Source organism: Psammomys obesus, unplaced genomic scaffold (assembly GCF_907164565.1).
Source record: "Psammomys obesus unplaced genomic scaffold, mPsaObe1.curated_primary_1811, whole genome shotgun sequence".
In the NCBI taxonomy this organism is placed as follows: Eukaryota; Metazoa; Chordata; class Mammalia; order Rodentia; family Muridae; genus Psammomys; species Psammomys obesus.
Window position 1 is genome coordinate 31,778,620 of NW_026593286.1, and position 24,769 is coordinate 31,803,388.

Sequence of the window (24,769 nt, forward strand, 5' to 3'; positions counted from 1 at the left end):
CACCTTCCGGCCGTTCACGAAGAAGAGCAGCTGCTGCGAGTCCATGACGCCCCGAGGTCCCAGTCCCGAGCAGGTCTCAAGTAGCGCAAGCCTTCAGAGAAAATAAGTAGCCTGAGGAAGCTGGGCGGGGCTTGCCCGAGCCCCAAGGCCTCCACCCTCCCAGAAAGTCCTGGAAGAGCCAATGCAGGAAAACTTTCCTGACCCTATCGGGTGTGCCAGCGCAGGGGACACACAGAAATCATTAACTTTGGAATCAAAAGGGACTGACAGGTTCCTGATCTCGCAGCTCTGCAGCCAGGACATTGCTGAGTCATTGCTGTGGTATCCGGTGCCAAGGCTTGCTTATTGGAATTGGCTCCCAGTCCATTTGAATTGTTTCCTTGTTTAGGGTCAAGGGAGGCTGGTTCTTTTGCTGAGTTACATCCTGAGAGTGCTGGATGTACTCAGCACTCTTATTTATTTACTTGGGAAATACTTATCTCAATACGCCCAGAATGTTAACATTTTGCCTCTCTTTACATTTTAGAATCTGCATTATAAAATTCGGCAAGTCTCAACTGAGACCAAATTATTTTTCAGATGTCCTTTCACTTAGTATACCTCCCTAGATTATTTTAGTCATGCAAACACAACATTTTCTTCTTCCTTCCTCCATATCCTCCGCCCCCTGCGCCCCATAGGATTTCTAACGAGTAAGGCCTGGGTGTCTGAGAACTGTCTCTATAGACCAGGCTGGCCTCTAAGTCACAGATCTCCACCTGAACCCGACTCCTGAGCGCTGGGATTAAAGGTGTGTGCCACTATTCCCAGCCACGCAACATTTCATTGTGAAAATTTCCCAGTTTGTACATAGAAGAGAATAGTCCCCACAGCGCCACAAGCTTAGAGGAAAGCGGTTAACACCTCCTGGCTTCCTGGGTGTCTTAAAGCAAATTACAAATGAAGTGTTTTGTTTTCATTTATTTATTTATTTTCCTTTTTTATATTTTTAAAAAATTATTACAGTTTATTCACTTTGTATCCCAGCTGTAGCCCACTTGGTCCCTCTGGCCTTCCCTCTTCTCCTGCCATGCCAAATGCAGTGCATCACCCTAAATGCAGTAGACAGAAAGCATGTGCACACACATTCCATTCTTCTTCTTCTTCATTTATTATTTACTTACTGATTGTGGCAGAGTCTCACTATATGGCTATGGCTAGTTTGAAATTTACTGGCCTTGGACTGACACACATCAGCTTCTGCCTCCGCCTCCACACCTGCCAAACATTCTTTTTTGAAAAATACTTCATGTTTGACACGGGCTGGGGAGCTGGCTCAGAGATGAAGAGCTTCCAGAACTATGGACTAGAACAAACCTGCTTTCTTTATGAGCTGTTCAGTTTGAGGCATTCTGCTACAGCAATAGTGAACAGAATAAAATCTAGAATTGTATCATTTCCCTGACACCAGCAACCTTGATTCTAAAGTCTTAAACTAGAAACTGGAGAGATGGCTCAGTGGTTAAGACCAGAGTTCAATTCCCAGTACCCACAGTCTTCCATAACTCCAGCTCCAGGGAATCTGATTTCCTTCTTCGGATGGGCCAGGAACCTAGGCACACATCTCTCTCTCTCTCTCTCTCTCACACACACACACACACACACACACACCTATACACAAATAAATACACGCAGAAGCATACACACACATGCACACACAGGCAAAACATTCATACACATAAAATAAGAAAATCAGCTATTTGCTTTATTTTGTCCATAGATCTATTTAAAAACAAGAGCATCACTATTACAGTACCAATAAAAACCAGTGGAAGTTTAAGACTTTACAAGTCTTTTTATCCATGCAGCAGGTTCTACTGAACATGCAAACTGAAAATCTTTCCAGTGCCAGTTATCCCTTGCTCTCCTGCAAACTTAGTGAGAAGATACTCTCATCTCGAGGGTTTTTTGATAGCCTGCCTCGACGGCAGTTGCTTAGATTTTTGTTGTGGTGGTGGGATAGGATGTTTTTGCTCCTCTTTTTTTTTTGTTATTATGTACCATGGCATCCTGACATGTGTCTAAGAGAATTTTTGATATAGTTCCTCAAAAGTGGGATCACAGAAACAAATAGCAAATGCGTATGTAAAACTGCTGGATAGTGTTAGAATCTTTCCTATGAGCGTCTTTTCGCACGCTTCTAGCAACACACTAGAGACAAAGGGAAGGTAACAAGGGAAGGGTTGGATTAGCAAAACTTGATATATGGGAGACCTCCGAGGGAGGGCACTGCGCGCTCTTTGGCAACACCCCAGGAGAGGGCCTTTCCGGGGCAAGACATGAGTTGTCTAAAGAGAGTGCCGGGACAGCTCCAGACACCGTGAGCATTCAGCTGATGCTGAGTGCTGAAGCCAGCTGGCAGCTGGAACCAACTGGCATTGTGGGCAAAATGCCCCTACTAGGGTGAAACTGAGTAAAAGTGTAATTAGGAAGGAGCAAGTGAAAGGCCTTTCCCCTTGCTGTACTTTTCTCCTCTAGCACCCCCTGTTGACAGGAGTTAAAATGAAGTCGGTTGTCAAAGAAAATTTCAGTCTTGGTATAACATAGGAAAGTGTAAAGTGACAGTTGAGATGATGGCTGACAAGCATTAAAAAGTGGAGTTTACCAGGCATGGTGTTCACACTTGTGACTGCAGCCCCTGGAAGCCAAGGCAGGGGCATCATGCATTTGAAGCCAGCAAATTCCAACCAAGCCTAGGTATAGGCTGATGGCCTTTTTTTTTTTTTTTTTTTTTTTTCATTTTTAAAATTAATTCAATTTACATCTTGGTCATAGGCCCCTCCCTCTTCTCCTCCTAGTCCCACCCTCCCTCTCATATCCACTCTCCCCTATTCATGAGAATAGGGGAGCCTCCTACCCAGACACCCCAGCTCATCTGTTCACATGAGGACTGAGTTCCTCTTCCTCCCCTGTGCCCTGGTAGGGAAGTCCCATCAGGGGGAAATGATCAAAAAGCAGGCAGAGATATCCCTACTCCCGTAACTCGTAGGCCCACAGGAAGCCTAAGATACCCATTGTACTTATCTTCTTGGGGTCTGTGCATTGTAGTATGTCTGTCCTGTACTATATGGCTAAAATCCGCTTAAAAGTGAGTATATACTGTGTGTTTTTCAGAGATGTTGCAGGATATTTGATGCCACTGTGAACTGTAAAAACCCTGGTTTTGTTGTTGTTGTTGTTGTTTGTTTGTTTGGTGTAGCTGAGCCCTATCACACACCTTTAACCCAAGAACTTTTCATTGTAAACAGGTGATTATGGCATGGTTCACCCAGCCCTAGCACACACCTTTAATCTGAGAGTTTTATGTACGCAGAATTTAATAAAGTTAACCCTAGGGCAAGAGGCAGAACAAGAAACCAGTTGACAGGGATTAAAGAGTAGGAGGTACTTTGAGTTGAAGGGTATTTAAAACAGTGTGGAGAAAAAGAGCTTTTAGCTTCAGCTCTGGCTTTAGTTTTGGCTTCAGCTCCTCAGCCTCCCGGCTTTTTGGGCTTTGAGCTAGCAAGCCTTTGGCCTTGGGTTTTTTGGCCTTTTCCTCCTGGGCTGTCAGTTAAGCTAGTGAGCGTTCTGGGTTTTTTTCCATCTGGACCTGAGCTAAGGAAGGTCAGCCGGGTACTTTCTCTGCCTCTCTGAGCTAGCAGGTTTTCACCCCAGCATCTGGCTCCTGAGTATTTATTGGTAAAATAGAACAGTTGGGGTTTTCACTTTTGTAAAACAACACTGAGATTCCACCTTACGCCAATCAGAATGGTTAAGATCTTAAACTCAAGTGTCAACACATGCTAGCGAGGATGTGGAGAAAGGAGAACCCTCCTCCATTGCTGGTGGGAGTGCAAACTTGTACCTCTCTGGATATCAATCTGGTGCTTTCTCAGAAAACTGGAATAGCCATACCTCAAGATGCAGATACACCACTCCTGGGCATATACCCAAAAGATGTTCCACTATACAACAAGGACATTTGCTCAACCATGTTCACAGCAGCTTTATTCATAATAGCCAGAAACTGGAAACAACCCAGGTATCCCTCAACCAAAGAATAGATAAAAAAAAAAAAACACTGTACATTTACGCAATGGAATATTACCTAGCCAGTAAAAACAAGGAACTCATGAAATTTGCAGGCAAATAGCCTCTTTCAAACAAAGCGCAAAACAACAGGTTTCAGTATTAACAAATCCATGATGGACTCAGTGGCCGGCTCTTTGAGCACCTCCTTCTGGGGTGGCGGACAGTACAGCCTTGCCAGGCCCGAGAAGAAGAGGATGCAGCCAGTCCTGATGAGACCTGATAGGCTAGGGTCAGACAGACTGGGAGGAGGACCTCCCCTATCAGTGGACTAGGGAAGGGGCATAGGGGAAGAAGAGGGAAGGAGGGTGGGACTGGGAGGAGATGATGGACGGGGCTACAGCTGGGATACAGAGTGAATAAATTGTAATAATAGATCAATTAAAAAAATCCATGGATGTTTTCATATCAATGAATCGAAGAATCATCTTGGACTGATTTTTGTGCTATTAATGTTATTCAGACTCCAATCCATACTTCTCTACTTTGCCTTAAGGCCAGGACTTTGCAAATCAGCTTCCTCTCTTCCCCTCTTCCTCCCTTTTAGTCTCCAGCAACATAGGGTGTTAAAAGCAAATGGGAAGCATGGAAGGCAACAGGAAAGATGTGCCATTATTGCTCTGGGTGGTGGAGACACACAAAGTCTCCTTGGCAGCACCTGACTCCTGAAGCACTGCTAGCCCCACATCGGCAGACCAGTGCCATCACACCCACTCTGGGAAACCAGCAACAAGAGAGACCGGGCACTTGTGTTGTAAGGCATGGAGTCTCATAATTCCACCCTTTCTCCACGTGTCCCACCTCAGAGGTGGGGTATGGGTGCTTCCTGGAGTCTCTTCTGTGGTACGCCAGGCTCCCCTCCCCCTTGCTTTCTCAGTTCTTTAGACTACAGCAAACACTGATTACAGATTTCATCTCTTGGTTGGGTGCTAATCTGACTTCTACCAGTGCCAAGCAGCACCTGACAAAGTCGGTACCAACTGGGTTTTCAAAAACCACTCCAATAGTAATAGTTTATGCTGCAATAATAGTTCAATTTCCTGGCCATAAAGCAACCATCTTCTTCAGAGAGGCATTCTCATAGAACTTAGGAACAAGACAAAGATGCTATTTCCACAGCCAGCAAACACTTTGGGGAAACAGACAAGATCAGATAAGAAAAATCTATGAATGGCTGAAGAATTGTAATCAGCTTCATTTGCTTTGACTTTAAGAATCATTAATTTTGGAGGTCATACGGCTTAGCACTAGATAAAGCTGCCTAATGTTTTAAAACTGTGTCTTTTGTTATTTCTCCCTGGCTAACCGCAAGGTTAACTATTCCTGAGAAAAGGCTCTCAAGTTCACTAATCAATAACTTTTGTCTAGATTTAAAAAGTCCATGATATCTGATCTTTAGATACATCAAACTTAGGGCCAAGCATTTGCCAGTCTTGTTAATTTCAGGTGAAATGATTAACTTGCAGTGAAAGGTGTTACCTATAATCGTCTGAATGCGAACACTCTCCATAGGGTTATGTTTTCAATATTTGGCTCCCCGCAGGTGGTAGCCCTATTTTGGGAGGTGGGTCTAGTTGGAAAGTGGGTCACAGGACCCTAATCTGCAGGCCTCCTATTTGAGATAAATTAACTTTTTTTACTATGTTGGAGGTTGGTCTGATGCTAATTACTGGCCCTGTGTGTAAACCTGCCTAAGTCATTACAGCTGATTGGCTAATTAAACAGCCTATACCAGGGCAGGGCAGAAGGGGGTAGGCGTGGCTAAGGTTCCCTGGCTTTGGAGAATCCCAGGTGGAATCAAGGGAAAGACAGCCAGGAAGAGAGGAAGGAGGATGCCAGGATGGGTTAACCTGGAGAAAACACCATGTGGGCTGAGGAAGGCCTCCAAGAATGTTGTGAAAAGGCCCAGATGGAGAATATAAGCAAGTACCCTGGGGTTATGGCTGAAAGGTAGTCCAGCTGAGGATTGAGGTGGATGGCCTTGGCTGGGGGCTGGGAGATGGATGAAGACGTTGAGACTGAAAGTGAAATATCTGCCTGGCCCAAGGTAAATGAGGCAATTCTAAATCTGACAGGTGGCCATGTCTTGTTATTTGTGATAGTGGGTTAAATAATGCCGCCATGATAGTCTTAGGGCTAATAATAAACATTAGATAGCCCAGCACTACCACACCGTCACACGTTCCCACCATTGTTTTATCCAGCTGCCTCGGGGGACAACCAACCACAGATCACCCCTCTTTCTACCTTTAAGGTGTTCTAGCAGGTTATTAGTTATTTAGTTATTAGTGGTAAACAAACAAACAAAATCCTCCAATATATTATTTAAAGAATATAGGGACTGGCCTAAGAGATGAAATTTAGTTGCTTTATCTAGATTTTCTGGCAAAGAGAAAACACATAGCCAGGATGGTGAAGTATGTCCAGAATATAGGGCCTCTCTGCTCCTTTCCCATCCTGCCCTCTGCCCCTACGTGTAAAGCTGAGCTCCCAACGAAGGTCTTTGTTTCGAGAGATGAATGCTATTGTTCTACCATCTCCCCAAAGTTTCTGACTTTGAGCAAAAATTGATTTCTTTCTCACCAACTCATTCATGGCTTTTGAGCAATGAACTTACACTGGTCGTAGAATTAAAAATAAAGGGGGGGGGGTGTCAGAATGTCTGGAAGATACTGTTATAAGCCATAACAGGGTTTATTAACCAACATACAAAAATCAGTAGTCTCCATACATGCAAACAGTAATTTAGGAGGACCAAAGAGCAAGCCTTGTTCAGGCCAACCCCCCCACCCACCCAAAAGGAAAAGTGCCTAATAGTAAATTTATTAAAAGATGTCTAAAACATGAGGAAAACATTGAAATTCTAAAGAGATTTAGTCATGATACCTAAGTGAACAGAAGACAGGAAAATCAACAGACACATGCAAACGCAACACTAAAAAGTAGCCTTTCAGGTCGGTAAATTGACATGGGCTCTTAAATCAATGAATCACTTGAGAAATAGTAAAATATTACATGTATACTTCACACCATACAATAGTCTCTATACCAGTCTGAAATTTGTATCAACTTTTTAAGAATTAAATGTAAGAAAATTTGAAACCATAGGTACTTTTATAATCTGAAAACATTCTTTTTAGTGTGAACAAATTCTACCAATACTAAAAGAAAAAACTGGCTATGAAATACAAAGTAATTTGCGTGGGAGAGAGAAATAAAAGAAAATCTCACAGGGCAGGGAAAAAAAGAAATAAAAATATACTGCCAGAGAAATTCCAGGTCAAAGGTCTTAAACAGTATTCCTGGAGAACGAACAGACTGCCGGGAGGCAACCCTCTCCACAGGGTAAAATGAATGCTACTGTAATAAGGCCTCCAACGCTGCACAGGCAGGGTGGGGCTCTCGCGTGTTAGCAGCAGAGATGACAACCTCAATGACAGGAAGGATTCTATGCCTTGTTCTGCAATAAATAGTGTCTCAGTCCTGCCATCCTAGGACATCTCAAGGACTACCACAAGTGCTCATGAGCACATTAGTGGGTCCGTCCCTTCATTACCCAGAGATGGTGCCTGAAAGTGTTAGGCCTCAGTCACATAAAGCCTGCCGAGTTGTGTGACTGGTGAACTGTGTAGGGGTCTCAGACACAAGCAGGACTACCCTTGTATTAATTAAATTAAAATTAAAAAAATTAATTAAATTAAAAATTAATTTAAAAAAAATAAAGTGAAAAAGAGCTTGCCAGCTCAGCTCACGTTCTTAGGGAGGACCCAAGCTCAGTTTCTAGCAGCCAGGTCAGATGGCTCACATCCTCTTATAACTCTAGCTCTAGACGGTCCAGTGCACTCTTCTGGACGCCTCAGGCTCCTGCATTCATCAGTACTTACACCCACATAATTTAAAATAAATCTAAATTTAAGTGAGAAGGCAGGATACTAAGAAAGTACAACCATCTTTACCTAGCTAGGACTGACAAGATGGCTCAGTGGTTAAGAGGACCTGAGTTTGGTTCCCACCACTCACAATTGATAGTTCACAATGGCCTGTAACTCGAGCTTCAGTGGCTCTCTTAGCTACCCAGGTAGCATCCTGATGTCCCCATGGTATTCATTCACATAAAAAATCACACACATATTTAAAAAAAAATTTAAGCTACTTCACTGGTTGCAGAGAGAAATACCAGGTAAACAGTAACTTAAGGGAAGTAAGTGTTTATTTCAGTTTACAGTTTGAAGGAGTAAACCCACCATGGTAGAGAAGGATGGCAGCAGAAATGTGAGGTGGCCGGTCACGTCTCACCAGTCAGGCAACGGAGATCAATGTGGGTGTTCAGCTAGCTTTCTCCTCTTCGTTCACATATGGCCCCAGTCTGGGGGATGCCTGCTGCTCTTCCCACCATCATTGTCTAGAAGCCACCCACATGTCCCGAGTTCGTCTCCTACGTGATCCTAGAGTCTGCAGAGATGATGACATTAACCATGATGGTTAATCGATGCTTCAGTCTTCAGTCTTTTATCACATGAACTGATAAAGAGGCTGCTGCCTGCCTTTCTAAAAGAGGCAGGATGGCAAGAGGAAATGGAAACAGGCTAGGACAGGAGATGGTTTCAAACCCTCTTTGATCTTCACATAACTGAATCGCTCAATAGGAAAAGATATTCTGGTATATAAATAGATTTTATTTGGTTAAAAAATACTTGCTTGGTTAAATGATACTCGGTAGAAATTTAAGTTAAGTTAGTGATGACTGATGTTTTTAAAAAATTCATGTTTTAGAAAAAGTTTATTATTTAAAATGTAACTATTTTATGCACATATATAAGAATAGACAAAGCAATAATCCAGGAAAGGCCAAAAAAAAAAAAAAAAAGAAGAAGAATTAGAAGGAGGAGGAGGAGGAGGAGGGTAACAAAATACTTCTTCATGTAAAAACCCAAAACAGAATCCTTTGTTTTATGTCTTGGTCCCAGTTCGTTTCTTTCCCAGGTGTGTGTGCTCTGAGAACTCAGAAAAACTTGGATCCATATCTATTTCACCTTCTCATCTTGCTACAAAAGAAAAGAAAAAGCAAGATTAGCAACAATAATTCCAGGCTAATTTTTTTCCTGTGAAGAACTCAGAAGAAAATAATCCTTTCCAGTAACCAGTTCCCTTAAACACAGCTTTGTCGCATGAGCGAGGCGTGAGAGTACAAGCTTTTCACTTTAGTTTCTAGCACCTGTCACTGCACTCCTGGTATTTGCTTTACCTACATGAGGCCTCTTAGCTCAGTGAAATCACGCTGTGGGTGCTTCTCTAGGAGTCGCTGTTTTCATTCAACATCTTAGTCATCTTCAAGCCTCTCCTAAGCCGAAGCCACAGCCACTCATTTGTACTCCACACTGCTGCACCAGTCATTTTGCTGGGACCCCCAGCACTCACACTTGGGTCAAGGTTTGTTGTCACTTGTTTTGTTTTCTGTGAGCTAGCTATTCATGTCCCTCAGAAGTGGAGCTGAGGGAAATGCATGCGCTTGAGATGAAGGTGTTTTCCTCCAGAGAAGATTTACTTTCTTTGCTTCTTACACAAAAGGGTTTCTTATACTCCATTCTCAAGTCTTTACACTTTCCAGATTCCAGCTGAAATCTGAGTAAGGACTTGGTTTTATATAAACTCTGAGAATATCTGTTGTTTCCTATGTTCGGGACGAGACTTCTCTCCAGGGCTGGGAAGGGCACTGGGAAGCTGTTTCTAGGTTGATTCTCTATGGAGAGGATAGTTCAACTTTACTGAATGGCTCCGCACCACCCTTTATTTCAGCCAAGTCCTAGGATGCTCACTCTGCCCCTCGACCTCCGATGAGAGGCTAAGTCAGGCTGCCCCTGCTGCACACCCACTTTCAGGCAAGCTTCTGGTCCACTTACCTCTTTGGGCTCCTGCTTGCCTCTCTCTGAGCCCCTTTTAACATTCACATTAGCTAAGAGGCATACCCAGTTTACTTTGTTTCTCAGCACGTCTCTCGCCATTGTTGTTTTCTCGGGAGGAGGGCTGAACCATCCTCCTAGTACCTAGTGCTATGGGTGGCGCTGACTGTCTTCTCTGCACTGTGTGCACGCACATACACATGTATGAAGTCTTATTCTCCAGGTTGAGTGTTTTCAGTCTCAAACTGGGAAGGCAGGAAAGGCTAACTGGAGAGCTGTAACTCAGCTCTGGAGCCAATGACAGCACCATTTTGAGTAATTGGAATTGAAAAAAAAATTTTTTTTTAACAAAAATCACTATACTTTCAGTACAAACACTGGATGATAACAACCCAGCAGTCACTTTCTTCTTTAGTTTTGGTTTAGAAACAGAATACCTCAGGTATGTCCATTTCAGGTAGAACTCCCACACCCGAGGGCTAAGGAGTCAAAAGGAAGATGAAACACAGCTATTTAAAAACAAACAAACAAACAAAAAAAAACAAAACTTTATCTTTTAAGTTGCAAAGCATTGACTATGAAGACATTTTAACAGTAGGATTCACAATCCATAGTGAATATATAATTGTGATTTTTAAATATCAACTCATAGAGCAATTATATTTCTGCAACATACTGCATAGAAAAGACAGACACATGGGGACACAACAACACACAGATTTCACTGCAGCACTCTTAGGATAAGAAGACCAGGCTGGGAAAAAAATAAGAAAAGGATAGAGTCAACCTGGGGATATTAACCCCCAAAATGCAACAGTGTTGAGATAGCATTTCTAACCTACCACTGGCACAAATTTAAAATAATTAAAAAAATTAAATTAAATTAAATTTAATTTAAATTTAATTAAAAAAATTAAAAACAATAATGTGTTAAGGTTTTGGGGTATGCTCTAACACAGTGCTGGTGAAAATGCACATTGCTACAATCAAGAGAAACAGTAATGACTGAACTTTACCAGATCATGAAACCATCTAATCTATGGCAGAAAGAATTATATGTAAATCTAGGTGGTAAAAGCGGTTTTAATGGGGATATAGGATAATAATTCTGAAATTATGCATTAGAGTTGAACAAACAAGTAAATATTTTCAGATAATGAAAACTAGGATTCTCACTGAGAAATTAAAACCAAGCAAAAGGGAATGCTAAAGTGAACCCTGCGATATTAAATTAAAACTAGAGGTATCAGGTCAACTCTAATATATCACAATTTTATTATACACACTACATATAAAAATAAAAAAGTGTATGTCTATGTGGGTACTATGTAACAGTTTTCTTCAAGATTAAAACATTCTAGCCTGTGGGAAGCTTCTTAAGAGGAAGGTAAATAGCTCACAATAACTTCAGGAAGTCCCTGAAACTGAACAGATTCTCTAGAGTAAGCAATAAAAGCTGAGAGTCCCCCTCAGATGGAGAAGGCTGAGCTTCAGAGTACTTTTAAATAAGCCAAGCTTATCTAAAAAGAAGACTCTGGGATCAGACCAGCTGCCTGTAAGAAGCAGAAACTAGCTGAGCTACCTGAAAGAGGTTTAGACCAACTGAGGCACCTAGAAAGGACACTCTTCAACCTGTCGTGCTGCCTGTAAGCTGAGCAGTGTGCTCCAGGTTTTCCAGCTTTTGTTAGCTGTCACCCATGTTAGGGTGGGCTTTGGTAATGGTTGTCTTTGAGCTACTTCTGCTCCTATAAGTAATCCCTCATCCATATTCCTGTAAGCAACCCTAATAGAACTCACTGGTCCTTATTAAGATGGACTTTGTTCTTTGTGGGTTTCCTATCAGGTGTGAGTAGATGTGTGTGTTGTGTCCCCCAGGAAAAGTTTTGCACATAATGGTGGGATAATATACATCCACATACTTGCTAATGCTCTCTGTGAGGGGACCCAAACACAATCCCTGTGGTATATAGACTACAAAGGACACGAACCACAATCCCTGTCTACTGGCACTTTTACCTTCACAAGTCCTTCCAGTTGATGATGGGCAGGATCAGTGATTTGTGTCTAACTAATAAAGTGACAGGATGAGAGGCCATCTCCCTGTCTATAAGGAAGACACTTCATTATAAACCACTATTTTGAGCTTAGCTTAACTCCTTTGAGAGGCCTCATCCAGCAGCTGATGGAAACAGAGGCAGAGACCCACAGCCAAACTTTAGACAAAGCTCGGGGAGTCTTGTGGAAGATTGAGGGAGCTGGAAGGGTCAAGGACACCACAAGACCTACAGAGTCAACTAACCTGGGCCCATGGGGGCTCACAGAGACTGAACCACCAGCCAGAAAGCATACACAGACTGGTCCTAGGGACCCCTGCGCAGATGTAGCAGATGTGCAGCTTGGTCTTCATATGGGCTCCCTAACAACTGGAGCAGGCGGGCCTCTCTGACTCTGACGCCTCCCTTTGGATCCCGTTCCCCTAACTGGGCTGCCTTGTCTGGCCTCAGTTGGAGAGGATGTGCCTAGTCCAGCTGAGACTTAATGTGCCCATGGGCAAACACCCCTTCTCTGAGGAGAAGGAGAGGAGAACAGGGGGAAGGGGTGTGTGAGGGGGAAAAGAAAGGGGGAGCTGCAAACAAGATGTAAATTAATTAATTAATTAATTAATGGAGAAAAAAAAAAAGAAAACAAAACAAAATCCCACTATCTCGCTAGAGGGTTTTGCTACAGATTCTCTCCATAGATAACTTTTAGCAAGTGGCCTTGCTGGGAGAGAAGAAGGCCCATGTGGCAAGGAGGTGAAACAGTCTACGGCCAATATCAAGATGCTAAAGTCCTCTTCTACCCTCACAAGGAAATTCTACCAATAGTGTCTGTAAGGAGAGCCTCCAGATAAGAACCACCTCCCTGGCACCATGATTGCAGGATTATGAGACCTTAAGCTAAACACTAATTAAGCTATGCCTACATTCTGAAAAATAATAAATAAAAGGGTGCTGTTTTTTAAGCTACCAGATTTATGGCAATACTGTGTAGGAATAGACAGGTAATACTACATAACATCAGCCATAAGCATACATGGGACACAGATTCTGGTTGCTAAACACAATTTTGCAATCAAGGAAATCAGAATTCCTAAGAAGTGTCTGATTCCAGGGTCAGGGCAAGGAAAGCATTATGATGAACCTGGAACATCTGTGGTGCCAGAAAGTAATGAAATGGTCAAAACAATTTGATGTCTTGTTAAAGGAACTCAGAAGCTATTCTGAAGGGGCTCCGAAGACCAAAGGTGGAGTCACTTGAATAACGAAGTAAAGGTGGGCAATACTGGATTTTCAACTAGAATATAATATGGGGCTATTAGTTAACATCACTGTGTCAATGTTAAGAAAGAAAAGGCAGGGCTGGAGAGATGGCTCAGCAGTTAAGAGCACTGTCTGCTCTTCCAGAGGTCCTGAGTTCAATTCCCAGCAAACACAGGGTGGCTCACAACCACCTATAATGTGATCTGACACCCTCTTCTGGCATGCAGGTGTATATGCAAATAAAGCACTCATACACGATAATAAATAAAATCTTAAAAAAAAAAAAAAAGAAAGAAAGAAGACAGTATTTCCTCACAGAACAGTAGAACAGAAAGTCCAGTAATGGTCTCACACATCACACTGGTACTGGTTTTAAGCAAAATCTACCAATAAATACTAAAATCACTAAGCAAAATTTTGAGGAACATGATGTATAGACTCAAAGTATCTCCCCCAATCCTTAAAGAAAAGATAAAATTTTCACATTGCAGAAGCCCAGTAGATATCACTGCAGTCAAGAGATGAAGATTAGCCTTATCAGGGTAATGAAACAGACTAACATAATGCATCCTTCATGTGGAATTCATTAAAAAAATGCATTACCAGTGTGAGCATGGAAAAGAAAAAAAGGTAAAAAAAAAAAAAAATCCCCAAATCTCAATTTGTAAATATTCTACAAAATAACTGACCTGGAATCTTCAAAGTATCATCAGAGAAAAGAAGGGCGGGAACCCACACAGGTGTGATGAGGTCAAAGAGAAGCAAGAGCTAAACATGACACAGAGCTCTGACTAGTACTCTAACGCAGAAAACAGCCATTAGTGGTACACATATGGCCAGTAAGTACATGAAAAGATGGTCAACCATGTATCTTATTATTACGGTACATAATAAGATACGACTTTATAAAGAGGCCAAACAAGTGATGACAGTAAAAAGAAACTGGATGCTAATACGGTGGGTAACAATGTAAAACAGCTCAGCACCTTAGACAATTCCAGTCCTGAGTGTAAGCTCCAAGAGAAACGAAAACATGTTCACATGAACTTTCAGACCAACATTATTCATAATAGCAGAAACAAGTGGGAAGAGAAATGAAAAAAACAATAGTCAGTTACAATCACAATAAATGGATAAGCAAAACTGTGGTCTATTCGTGCAGTAGAATGCTGGTTAACAGAGAAATGAATGAATACGTGTACATCTACCACACGGACAAACCCAGGAAACGCTGCACTAATGAAATACGGAAGTCCCATTGACTAGATGTGCTTATGCTCTTAGGAAATGTCTCAAATAAAGATATCTACAACTAGGAAGGAGAGGAATGGCGAACTTTCCAGCTAGAAGATATGAGGAATACAGGATTTCTTTCTTTGGTTAAAAAAAAAAAAAAACAAAAAAACATTCTAAAGTTGGTTGTGAGAATGGCTGTATATATTTGTGAGAGGTTTTTCTTGGGTGATGTTTGGGACTGAATCCGGGGTCTTGTATATAGCAGGCAAGGGCTTGTCTATTGAGAAATGCCTTGTAGTCCATATCCAGATATGACTTTGTGCACTTTAAAATGGGTGAAATGTATAGCATGTCCCCCCAAAAGATATATTCTATAAACAGTACATTCTATACCTCAAAAAAAGCTATGTTATTAAAAGCCCTTGGTCCTTTCTTTCCTCATTGGCCTTCCCTTGTAGTACTGCCACTTGCTGATTACTGTTTGAAAATGCCTGTCAAAACCATTAGAATTTTATAAAAGGAACAAACATCTAAATAATGCAAGGGACATTTTGGGATAAATCTTTCTAGCTTACAGAAAATATTTGTATATAGTATGATCTGATTTTACGTGGTAGGCTACTTGACTTAAGCTTAAGAACATTAAAGCTTTTGAATAAAACAATGTAAATAGTCACTGGGGCGTTTTTATGGCAATTAAGGAAATTTGACTAGTTATTAGAAGACAATAAGAATTTATTGATAGTTTTGTGAATTAGAGCCTTATGCATGCAGGGCAAGCTATACCCTGAGCTGTAACTCCAATCCTGCCTAATCCTAACGTGGTAAACTTTGCTAAGAAATGGGTGTGCGTGCATGTGTGTATAGAGGCCTGATGTCAATGTCAAGGTGTCTTGCTCAGTTGATTCTCTTTGAGACAGGGTCTCTTGCTAAAGTGGAATGCTGAGATTTGGTTAGCCTGGTTGGCCAGCAAGCTCCAGGGATACTGCTGTCTCTATCTTTCTGGAATTAAGATTAAAGGTGCATGCTGCTATGCCTGGCTTTTACGTGACTTACGGGGTCTGAACTTAGGTCATCATGCTGGTTCAAGCACTTTACTGATTAAACTATCTCTCCAGCCCCAGAAAAATCATAATTAAAAAAAATTGTTTTTTTTTATTAACCATAGGACAGTGCTCAGTAACAGGAAAGTTTGACTGGATGATGGGCCGAGGCTGGAGCTGTATAGCTGGCAGCCTTTTTTTTTCCCCTCTTGCCAGAGGCCAGGCCATAAACAACCTGTGACAGGCAAGATGAGGCCTGTATCATGCATAAGCTTGGGTTGACTGTGGGTTTCGGGAATTTGGAGTAGGATGTAGGAATGTGAATTTTCCAGTTACCTATTCCACAGGCAACTGTTTATTAAGAAATATACTAAAAGCCTAAGAGCTACTACCATCCCTGGTTGGGCTCGAACCACCAACCTTTCGGGTAACACCCAAACACACTAACTGATTGCACAGAAATGGTGAAAAACCATATTCTTTAGAGACACATATAGAAGTGTTTTATGAATGAAACCACTCCGTATTTGAGATCTGTTTTAAAAGTACAACAGTTTTAAGAGATCTGCTGACTCAAATACAGCACAATGTTGATAATTAATGATCCTGAGGAATGGGTAAAGCGGGAGAGGGCTAGTCTTTCTTCGCTAGTATGTATCTGCAGTTAAAGAAAATAAAAAAACATACTGACTTCTAGGGAGCAACACAGGAAATAAATGTGGGTAATAGCTATGAAAACAGTAGTTGGTAGATTGTATTCAACAAACTTAAAAATTTATAGCTACCAGTTAAAGTTTTTAAAATGACAGCAGGAAAATAGAACTTAAATGAAACTAAACTAATTGAAAACCAGAGCAAAAAGGAGGAAAACAAAGGTTCATTTTGATTTTATCTCTACCAAGCTCATACTGTGTACCATGTTAATATGATACAGTGATATTCAAGAGTGCTCAGATCCCAGTCCAGGTAAAATACTCCTCAAAAGCACACAGCAGCACTTGCCTTACGAGGTTTGGCTCTTTCAGGCTGAGAGGGGCACACTGTCTTTTACTTCTCATCAGGTGTGAAGACGGCCCTTCTGATTCATTCCCAGGATTATCAGTGTTACAGGAAACGAAACTGGTACCCACCAAGACCTGGGATGTTCTGCTACCTAAAAAAGAGAATTTTCACAAATACTGTAAAACTGTATGTAAAGATATGGAAATAAATATGAGGTAAATAAATACAGTTCACCAATCAAAGAGATCAAAATTTAAAACTTAAAAAAATTCAATTTTGAAAGAAAAAGGAACTAAAATGGAAAGTACAAACTTAGGGTTTTCATTGCTGTGATAAAGACCATGTTCACAAGCAAGTTGGAGAAGAAAGGGTTTATTTCACTCAGTTCCAAAGTCCAGTCCTTCACTGAAGGCAATCAGGGCAGGAACCTGGGGGCAGGAGCTGATGGGGAGGCCATGGAGGGTGCTGCTTACTCACTTGTTCCCCATGGCTTGCTCAGCCTGCTGTCTTATAGAATCCAGGACCACCAGCCCAGGGGTGGCACCACTCACCATGGGCTGGGCCTTCCCACAAAGGACAGGAGCCTACCACAGAGGACCTCTGAAAGACTCTACTGATCGTGGTATCGAAGCAGAGGCTGAGACTCATAGCCAAACTTTGGGCAGAATGCATGGAATCTTATGGAAGAAGGGGGAGAGAGAAAGACCTAGAAGGGACAGAAGCTCCAAAAGAAGATCAACAGAGCCAAAACAAACAAACAAACAAACAAACAAACAAACAAACAAAAATAACAAAACTGAGCACTGAGGGCCCTGAAGAGAATGACACCCCAACCAAGGACCATGCATGGATAGGACCTAAAACCCTGGCTCAGATGTAGCCTGTAGACTCAGTCTCCAAGTGGGTACGCTAGTAAGGGGAGCAGGCACTGTCTCTGGCATGAACTCAGTGGCTGGCTCTCAGATCACCACGCCCTGGGGGGTGCAGCCTTGCCAGGCCACGGAGGAAGACAATGCAACCAGTCCTGATGAGACCGGATAGGCTAGGATCAGATGGAAGAGGAGGAGGACCTCCCCTATCAGCAGACTAGGGGAGGGGCATGGGAGGAGAAGAGGGAGGGAGGGTGGGATTGGGAGAAGATGAGGGAGGGGGCCACAGCTGGGATACAAATTGAATAAATTATAATAAATGATAATAATAATAATTTAAAAAAAGAGAAAAAAGAAAAAATGTAGTACAGCTTTGCCTACAGGAGGCATTTTCTCAATTCACACTTCTTCACCCCAACTGACTTTAACTTGTGTGGAGCTGGCATAAAACTAGCCAGAACAGCAGTAAAAAGGCATACAATGTTTTAGCTCTGAAATCACATAAGCTCTTCATAAACCTAAACCAGTGCCTGTTTACTCATTCAACATATACACATCTGGTTACTCGGTGTGCCGAAGTCACCATGAAGCGGACAAAGATGTGGGTTTTCTTCCGATTTTAATTGATTATTCACAATAACTATTATTTTAATAATCAGAGTTACATAAAAGTAAACACTAATGCTAAAAATATTACCTACCCATTAGGTAAAATGCTACCTACTTGATATCTTTGCAGTTTCCTCTAGTCAAAATTTTTCACTATACACCCTTGCTTAATGTCTGCTTTTCAAAGATTTACCACGTAGTGTACCTTTTAACCTTTACATGTATCTGATCAGACAAAATATATGCTGCTGGACAGAACCCCACTCTTTTAATACTTGTCTTCCGTAGAATAAATTCATTATAATTCCCTATATATGCATTTAAAACATTTAAGTTCCAACAAACACATATAGAGAGGCCTTACCTGCCTAAAGCTGATAACTGTAGTAAAGGCTAAATCAGGTTTTAGATTTCAAATGCCCAAGATAATGTTACTTTCTCAATGCACAAACTTTCCTTTCTTCTGTTTCTATAGATGATATCATACTATTTTAAAAATTTCACAAAAACGCCTAGTTAAGTAAAAAAATTACAACTCTCAAACTCTGGCCTACCTCCTCCTGACTTCTGAGTTCCGGTGCAGCGTCTGCGGGTGCCTTCCTTTTTCTTTTCGTGAGCGCCATCACTTACTTGAAAGATGCATGCACTCTCCATGGAAGAATTTTCTTCTACTGTGAGGTTTTCACGAGAAGATAGACTCAAAGGTGCAGAACTTTCACACTTACTGTCCAAGGAAGACTTCATATTAGATGAACATATCTGAGGTGCAGGTTTCAACACCTTTGTGTGAAAGTCTGGCTTACTGTTGGTAATTTTCTCATTCTCCAGATAGTTTTCTTTATCAGTCTGTTGGGAGTCGGTGTTGAGTGTGATCTCCACTGCCCCATGGGTATCTGAAGAAAGATCTAGAAGGGTCTTTCTTTTCTTTGATTTAGATGTTAGTTTGCTCACTGCTTTGGCTGGGTGGCTTCCTTCTTTTACCACCCCCACAGAAAGGGCATCTCCCAGTGTATTCACAGTGCTTTGTTTCTGCTTCTTTGGCAGGTTAGTCCGTTCTCCAGGACCAAAATCTGCTTCATTAGTCCCGTGTTTTAAGCCAGATTCCAAGGCGACAGACACCTGTAAAGAGTCGGTTAACTGCAAATTACATCTGTTCTTACTGCTTGTCAAAACTTTCTCTGCTTTACAGGGTAATCTTTGTTTTTTAACTAGTATGCATGGATTTGGAATTGGAACACAATCTTCCTTCTTCTTACTGCTGATTTCCCCATCATAGCAACTCCTAACAACATCCTGAGGATCTTGTTTAGAGCCATTCACATCTTCATTAGTATTCTCATATACTTCGTTCATTTGAGAAATGAGTTCTGATATATTGACCTTCTGACCGAGCTTCTTATTTAACGGGTCATGTACACTTCCTCCATCATTGTCATGTATTTGGTTAATTTTAGAAATTATTTCTGTCTTTCGATGTACCTTTTGTGTACGCTTCTTATCTACTTTTGAATCATTGTGACAAGCAGGTTGCATCTCATGGTCATGCTTTCTCAATCCCAGGAGCGTTTGAGTCGTAAGGTCACACAACTCTGCACTGTCCTTGTTACAGAGGGCAGGCATTTCAAACTCGCTTAAGTCTTTTAAGGTTCCAGGGGTGTCTTTATCCTTTTGTAATAAGAAAGACTCATCCTTTTCTGAACAGTGAACACCTTCATCATTACTACAGCAATTCATTCCAGAAATGACTTCTGTCTTGCGATTCACCTTCAGTTTAGGGATTTTGCTAATTTGGGAATCATTCTGAGCAGGGATCATCCTAGTGACCTGCTTGTGCAAATCCAGAACATTCTGGGTCTTACATAAGTTTCCATCGTCTCTCGTGAAAAGAAGAGGTGTTTCAAATTCTTTTGAAGCTTCTAGGATTCCACTGGTGGTCTCTTCATTCAATTGGGTTGGGAATGGAAAGGTGCCTTTTTCTTTATCACTATCCTCATGTATTTGGCTCACTGTAGAAATTATTCTTGTCCTCCGATTTATTTTCTGCTTAGTCTTATTTGTTTTTGATTGATTTTGCTGGGCATCGACATACTTTTTCAAGTCCGACACAGTCTGGGTCTCATAGTCACATATATTTTCATTATCTTTTGTGGAAAGATCAGCTACATGAAATTCATTTGCAACTTCTAAGTTTTCAGAAACCCCATCTTCAACTTTTTGGTTCGGAAGTAAGTTATCTTTTTCTGACTTATTAATTATAAATGTCTTCCGAGAAGGCTTACTTAAATTACAATGTAGGGTGTTCTGACACAAATCAAATTTGTTATCAAGAAGGAAACCGATTGACCCCTGGGAAAATTGGTATGTTTTCTGTTGCTCATCTGTCGGGTGTGTTTGCTTCCTTTTTTTAGTTTGTGTATTCTCCTGGTCCATGCTGCTCTGGAGGGTTTTCTTCAGCAGGTTTCCCTGAGGTGGCTGTTCAGTATTGGAGATACAGTTTGGGTCTTCTGAATCCCCTCTGCCATCTGGAACAACAGAACCTCTTTCTGGTCTGTTTTCAATCTTTTCCTCAGCACCCTCTTCTGAACTGCCTTTACATTTTCTCTTTGATCTTTCTTTTTTCTTATCAGAGCTTGGATCTTTCACTTTTCTGAAAGCCTCATTTCCACAATGTGCCTTTTTTTTATTTTGTTTTTTATTGCTTTTTGAAATTGTAATGATTTTGCTTACTTCGCTGGCAGTTAAATCCATGTCAGCATCTTCATAGAGAGTTTTCTGCAACTGAAACTCATCAGAGTTCTGTACTTGCTCCATGTACTTTGCATTAGGGTCACTGGCAGTCTCAGCAGAAGTTAAGTGAGGAAAACACTGTGTATTTCTTTGCATTTTATTACTGGTCTCATTAGTGCAGTCATTTACCGCATTCCAATTTGATCCTAGGCTTAAACTCTGTTGGTGATCTAAGTCTGTCACACACAAAATGTCTGCAGTAGAAGATCCACGCTTCTTCCTCTGAGTCACATTATTAAGTGACATTTTTTCACTTCTGGAGTTGGGAGATGGGGCAGTTTTCATTTCACTCAGAGAACTCTTAGGACTTTGATCTGAGTGGTAATGGTTCTCTACAAAATAAAAAAATGATAAAAATAAGTGATAAGCTACAGTAAACAAAGCAGAAACTTAGCTGATTCACAGAGAAGATTTTTGACAATCTGTTCTTCTCAGATCCTTATATTATTCAGAATTCAGGCTGATAAAAATTAGAACAACAGGAGTATTCACATGTCACATCTTACATCTGAATCCATGGAAAATGCATACTACTGAGCCTTCATTCACCCCCCACCCCACCCCAAGATTAGAATGGGCATATCCAACAACGGAGCCATTAATTACTACTTCTACAGCTGAAGGAGACCAATGAACTCAAATAATAGCAGCAACCCTGGTACAGAGGCTACCTGTGTCTGTGTAAAGGAAAATCACTATGCTTAACTGTTTCTGTATTCTAGTTTGAAAAATATTTAACAAATATATAAGCACCATAGACTACAGCACAGGATTACCAATTAGGAAGACCATGTAAATAGAAGTGTCATCATGTTTTTTTTATTAAATTTATTCCTCAGGCTCATGAACACTATCAACAGTTTCATTTCTGTTGCTCTGATAACATACAAACAAGAGCATCTTAAGGGAGAATTTCTCTGGGTCACAATTCTGGGTTACCGTCCTCTGTTGCAAGGAAGTCAACGTGGCAGGAACATGAATCAGACAGCCACTTCTGTAGTCATGAGAGACTGAATGACACATGCTTATACCCAGTTTGCCTTCTCTACTCTTAAGCAGTTAAGGATCTCCTGCGTAGGAAATGATACCACCCATAGTAGGCAAGTCTTCCCAACTCAATACAATCATGACAATCCTCCACAGACATGCCTACAGGCAAACCTAGTGTAGACACTCTTTCATTGAGATTCTCTCTGCAGGTGATTCTAGATTATGTTAGTTGACAAGCAAAACTAACCATCATAATCACTAACTGGTTATGATTTTGAAAAAGTCACTTCATACATCTAGACCCACACTTTTCATATCCATAGAAAGGAGACTAATGGTATTTCAAGTCACAAGCTAAGCAAAAAGGAAATCTTAGTCCTGCGTATTTCTGAAGATTTCTTCTAACAAGACAGTGTTAGGTCCCTGTGGATGTGACATTTGTCAGGATATTTACTTCAAGCTGAAATTTTCACCAGTATTTTTAAGTGGCAGAAGTTAGCAAGCACAAATTTATAATACAAGAGATATACCTAACTCTAACTCTTTAGACATTGTTGCCCTCAAGAAAATCCAATGAACAACTACATAAGTTTTAAAAACAACCTTACTTTTGGGAAGTACATCAACACTAGACGTATGTTCTGAACGACCTGAACCACATGTTTTCTGATGATCTTCCTTAGGAAGTAATACTTCCAAATTACACTGATATAAGGATAAAGGTTGAAGCTGTCTTGATACGGAAGTGGTACTATCAGGTGATGTCGTTGATTCAATTCTGTTGTTACACTTTGTTTTCCATTCATCGTCATCATCATTTTCTGAAGTTAATGGAACCCTAAAGGCAAGTAAAAATAAAATAAGAAATTCTGTGTTTTATAAAAATGATGTAGAAAGAAAAGAAAAGACATCATTATACTTATGCCAATAATCTGACCATTTAGAAAATATGAAAGAATTATTTGATGAAAAAGTAAAATTTTGATAAGCAAAAACATAAAAAAAATAGGATATGGGCTGGAGAGATAGATGGCTAGCATTTAGAGAACATACTACTTAACTCTTCGTGAGGACCAGAGTTTGGTTCCTACTACCCATACTGGGCAGCTCACAACTACTTTTCACTTCAGCTCCAGAAAGCTCTGTTTCTAGTCTCCATGAACATCTGCTCTCACTACATGCTTATAAACACACACAAAATTAAAAATAATAAAACTATTTTAAAAAAGAAATAAGATACTATTAAAACCTCTCTGTCTGAAAACCATAGGCTTAGATAGCTTTTCTCAAGCTCTTAAAGAAAAATACCACTCTGTGCTTCTCTTCCCGAAAACAGAAGAGAACACTTTATCAGTCAGCATAACTGAAATACCTAAACTTGAAAAATAATTGCAACAAAAGAAAATATGAATAACATTCATTATAACACATATGCAAAACACCTTTAAAACAACATTAATAATTTTGTGATACAGAAAAGGAATGCAATGGCGGTTTATTATTCAAAAAAAGATCATTGAGAGACATGTTCAGCAGGTAAAATTATTTGCATGCAAAGCCTGATGACCTGAGTTCAATCCCTGGAACCCATGTGAATGTAGAAAGAGAGACTCCACCAAGCTGTTCTCTGATCTCCACACATATGCCGTGCATTTGCACCATCACATATCATGCGTACACATACACCCACTAACAGTAATCGACCATCATTGTATTTCATCTTAGGAATAGAAAAACATTCAAAATTCATTATACTAATAAATATCTTTTCATCAACACTTGAAAAAGCACTTGATTAATTCAACAGCTCTTCATGAAGAAACTCGAAGCAACTTATTTTTATTTGTATTTTCTTTTTCTGAGACAGTCTTATTGTGAATATCAGCTGCCCTTAATAGTCTTTAGATGACTGACTCTTTAGATAATTGAAAAATGAGAAATGAACTCTTTAAATAAAAGTTAAAAACCTGACAAAGAAATAGGAAATCTGAATTTCCCTAATTTTTAGTAAAAGAAATGAAATCTTATCAAAAAGTTTTTGACAAAAAAATAAATAAATAAAACAACAAACAAAAACAAAACTGTAGGCTTAGGGCCAGTGAGCTGGCACACTGGGTAAAAGCGGTTGCATGCAAGTCTGAGGAATCTAGGTTCAATCCCTAGAACCCACGGTGGAAGCAAAGAAATAACCATTAAAGTTGTCCTAGCATAGCTATCCTTTGAGGCTCCACCCAGCAGCAGGTGGAAAGATATGCTAAGACTTACAGTCAAACATTGGGTGGAGCGCAGGGAGCCTTGTGGAGAGTGGGAGTTAAGATGGAAAAACTTGGAGGTGTCAGGAGCTTCACAAGATCAATAGAGTGTGTGTAGGGGCGGGGGTTGAAGAGACTGAAACACTAACCAAGGACATGTATGGACTGGACCTAGGACCCTACACATGTACATGATGGACAGCTTGGTCTTCATGTGGGTGCCTTAGTAAGGGGAGTGGGGCTATCTCTGACAAGGGGACTTTTGCATGCTCTTAGATTATTTCCCCTAGCAGGCTGCCTTGCCAGTATACTGTGGTAGAGGATGTCTCAGTCCTGATATGACAGGATATGCTGGGATGGGTAGATGGAGGAGCTCCCCTTTTCTGAGGGGAAGGGGAGGGGAATAGGGAAAAAGGTAAGGAGGGTGGGACCGGGAAGAGAGGAGGGAGGGAGCTACAACTGGGATGTAAAGCAAATGAGGGAAAGAAAAGAGGAAGGAAGGGAGGAAGGGAGGAAGGAAGGAAGGAAGGAAGGAAGGAAGGAAGGAAGGAAGGAAGGAGAAAAAGACAAGACATAAAAAAACTCTATACAAGTTCTGTGGCACCATGCATCTACATGCACACATACACACACACACACACACACACACACACACACACACACACACACACA

The 24,769-nt window shown here is 40.9% G+C and overlaps 2 protein-coding genes across 2 annotated transcripts in view; both read right to left on the reverse strand.

Annotated features, from left to right (window-relative positions):
• The window catches only part of LOC129683922 (aldehyde oxidase 1), a 65,528-nt gene extending 65,387 nt beyond the window's left edge, over positions 1-141 (reverse strand). The window contains exon 1 of the mRNA XM_055616931.1: positions 4-141. Coding sequence (XP_055472906.1) covers positions 4-45 — 42 coding nt within the window. The 5' untranslated portion in view covers positions 46-141. The remainder of the gene's footprint in view (positions 1-3) is intronic.
• Positions 142-8,998: 8,857 nt separating this feature from the next.
• Sgo2 (shugoshin 2) overlaps positions 8,999-24,769 on the reverse strand; it is a 24,279-nt gene continuing 8,508 nt past the window's right edge. The window contains exons 5-8 of the mRNA XM_055616773.1: positions 22,454-22,683; positions 18,623-21,187; positions 16,591-16,741; positions 8,999-9,152 (exon numbers count right to left, since the gene is read on the reverse strand). Of these exons, the coding sequence (XP_055472748.1) occupies positions 9,137-9,152; positions 16,591-16,741; positions 18,623-21,187; positions 22,454-22,683 (2,962 nt within the window). The 3' untranslated portion in view covers positions 8,999-9,136. The remainder of the gene's footprint in view (positions 9,153-16,590; positions 16,742-18,622; positions 21,188-22,453; positions 22,684-24,769) is intronic.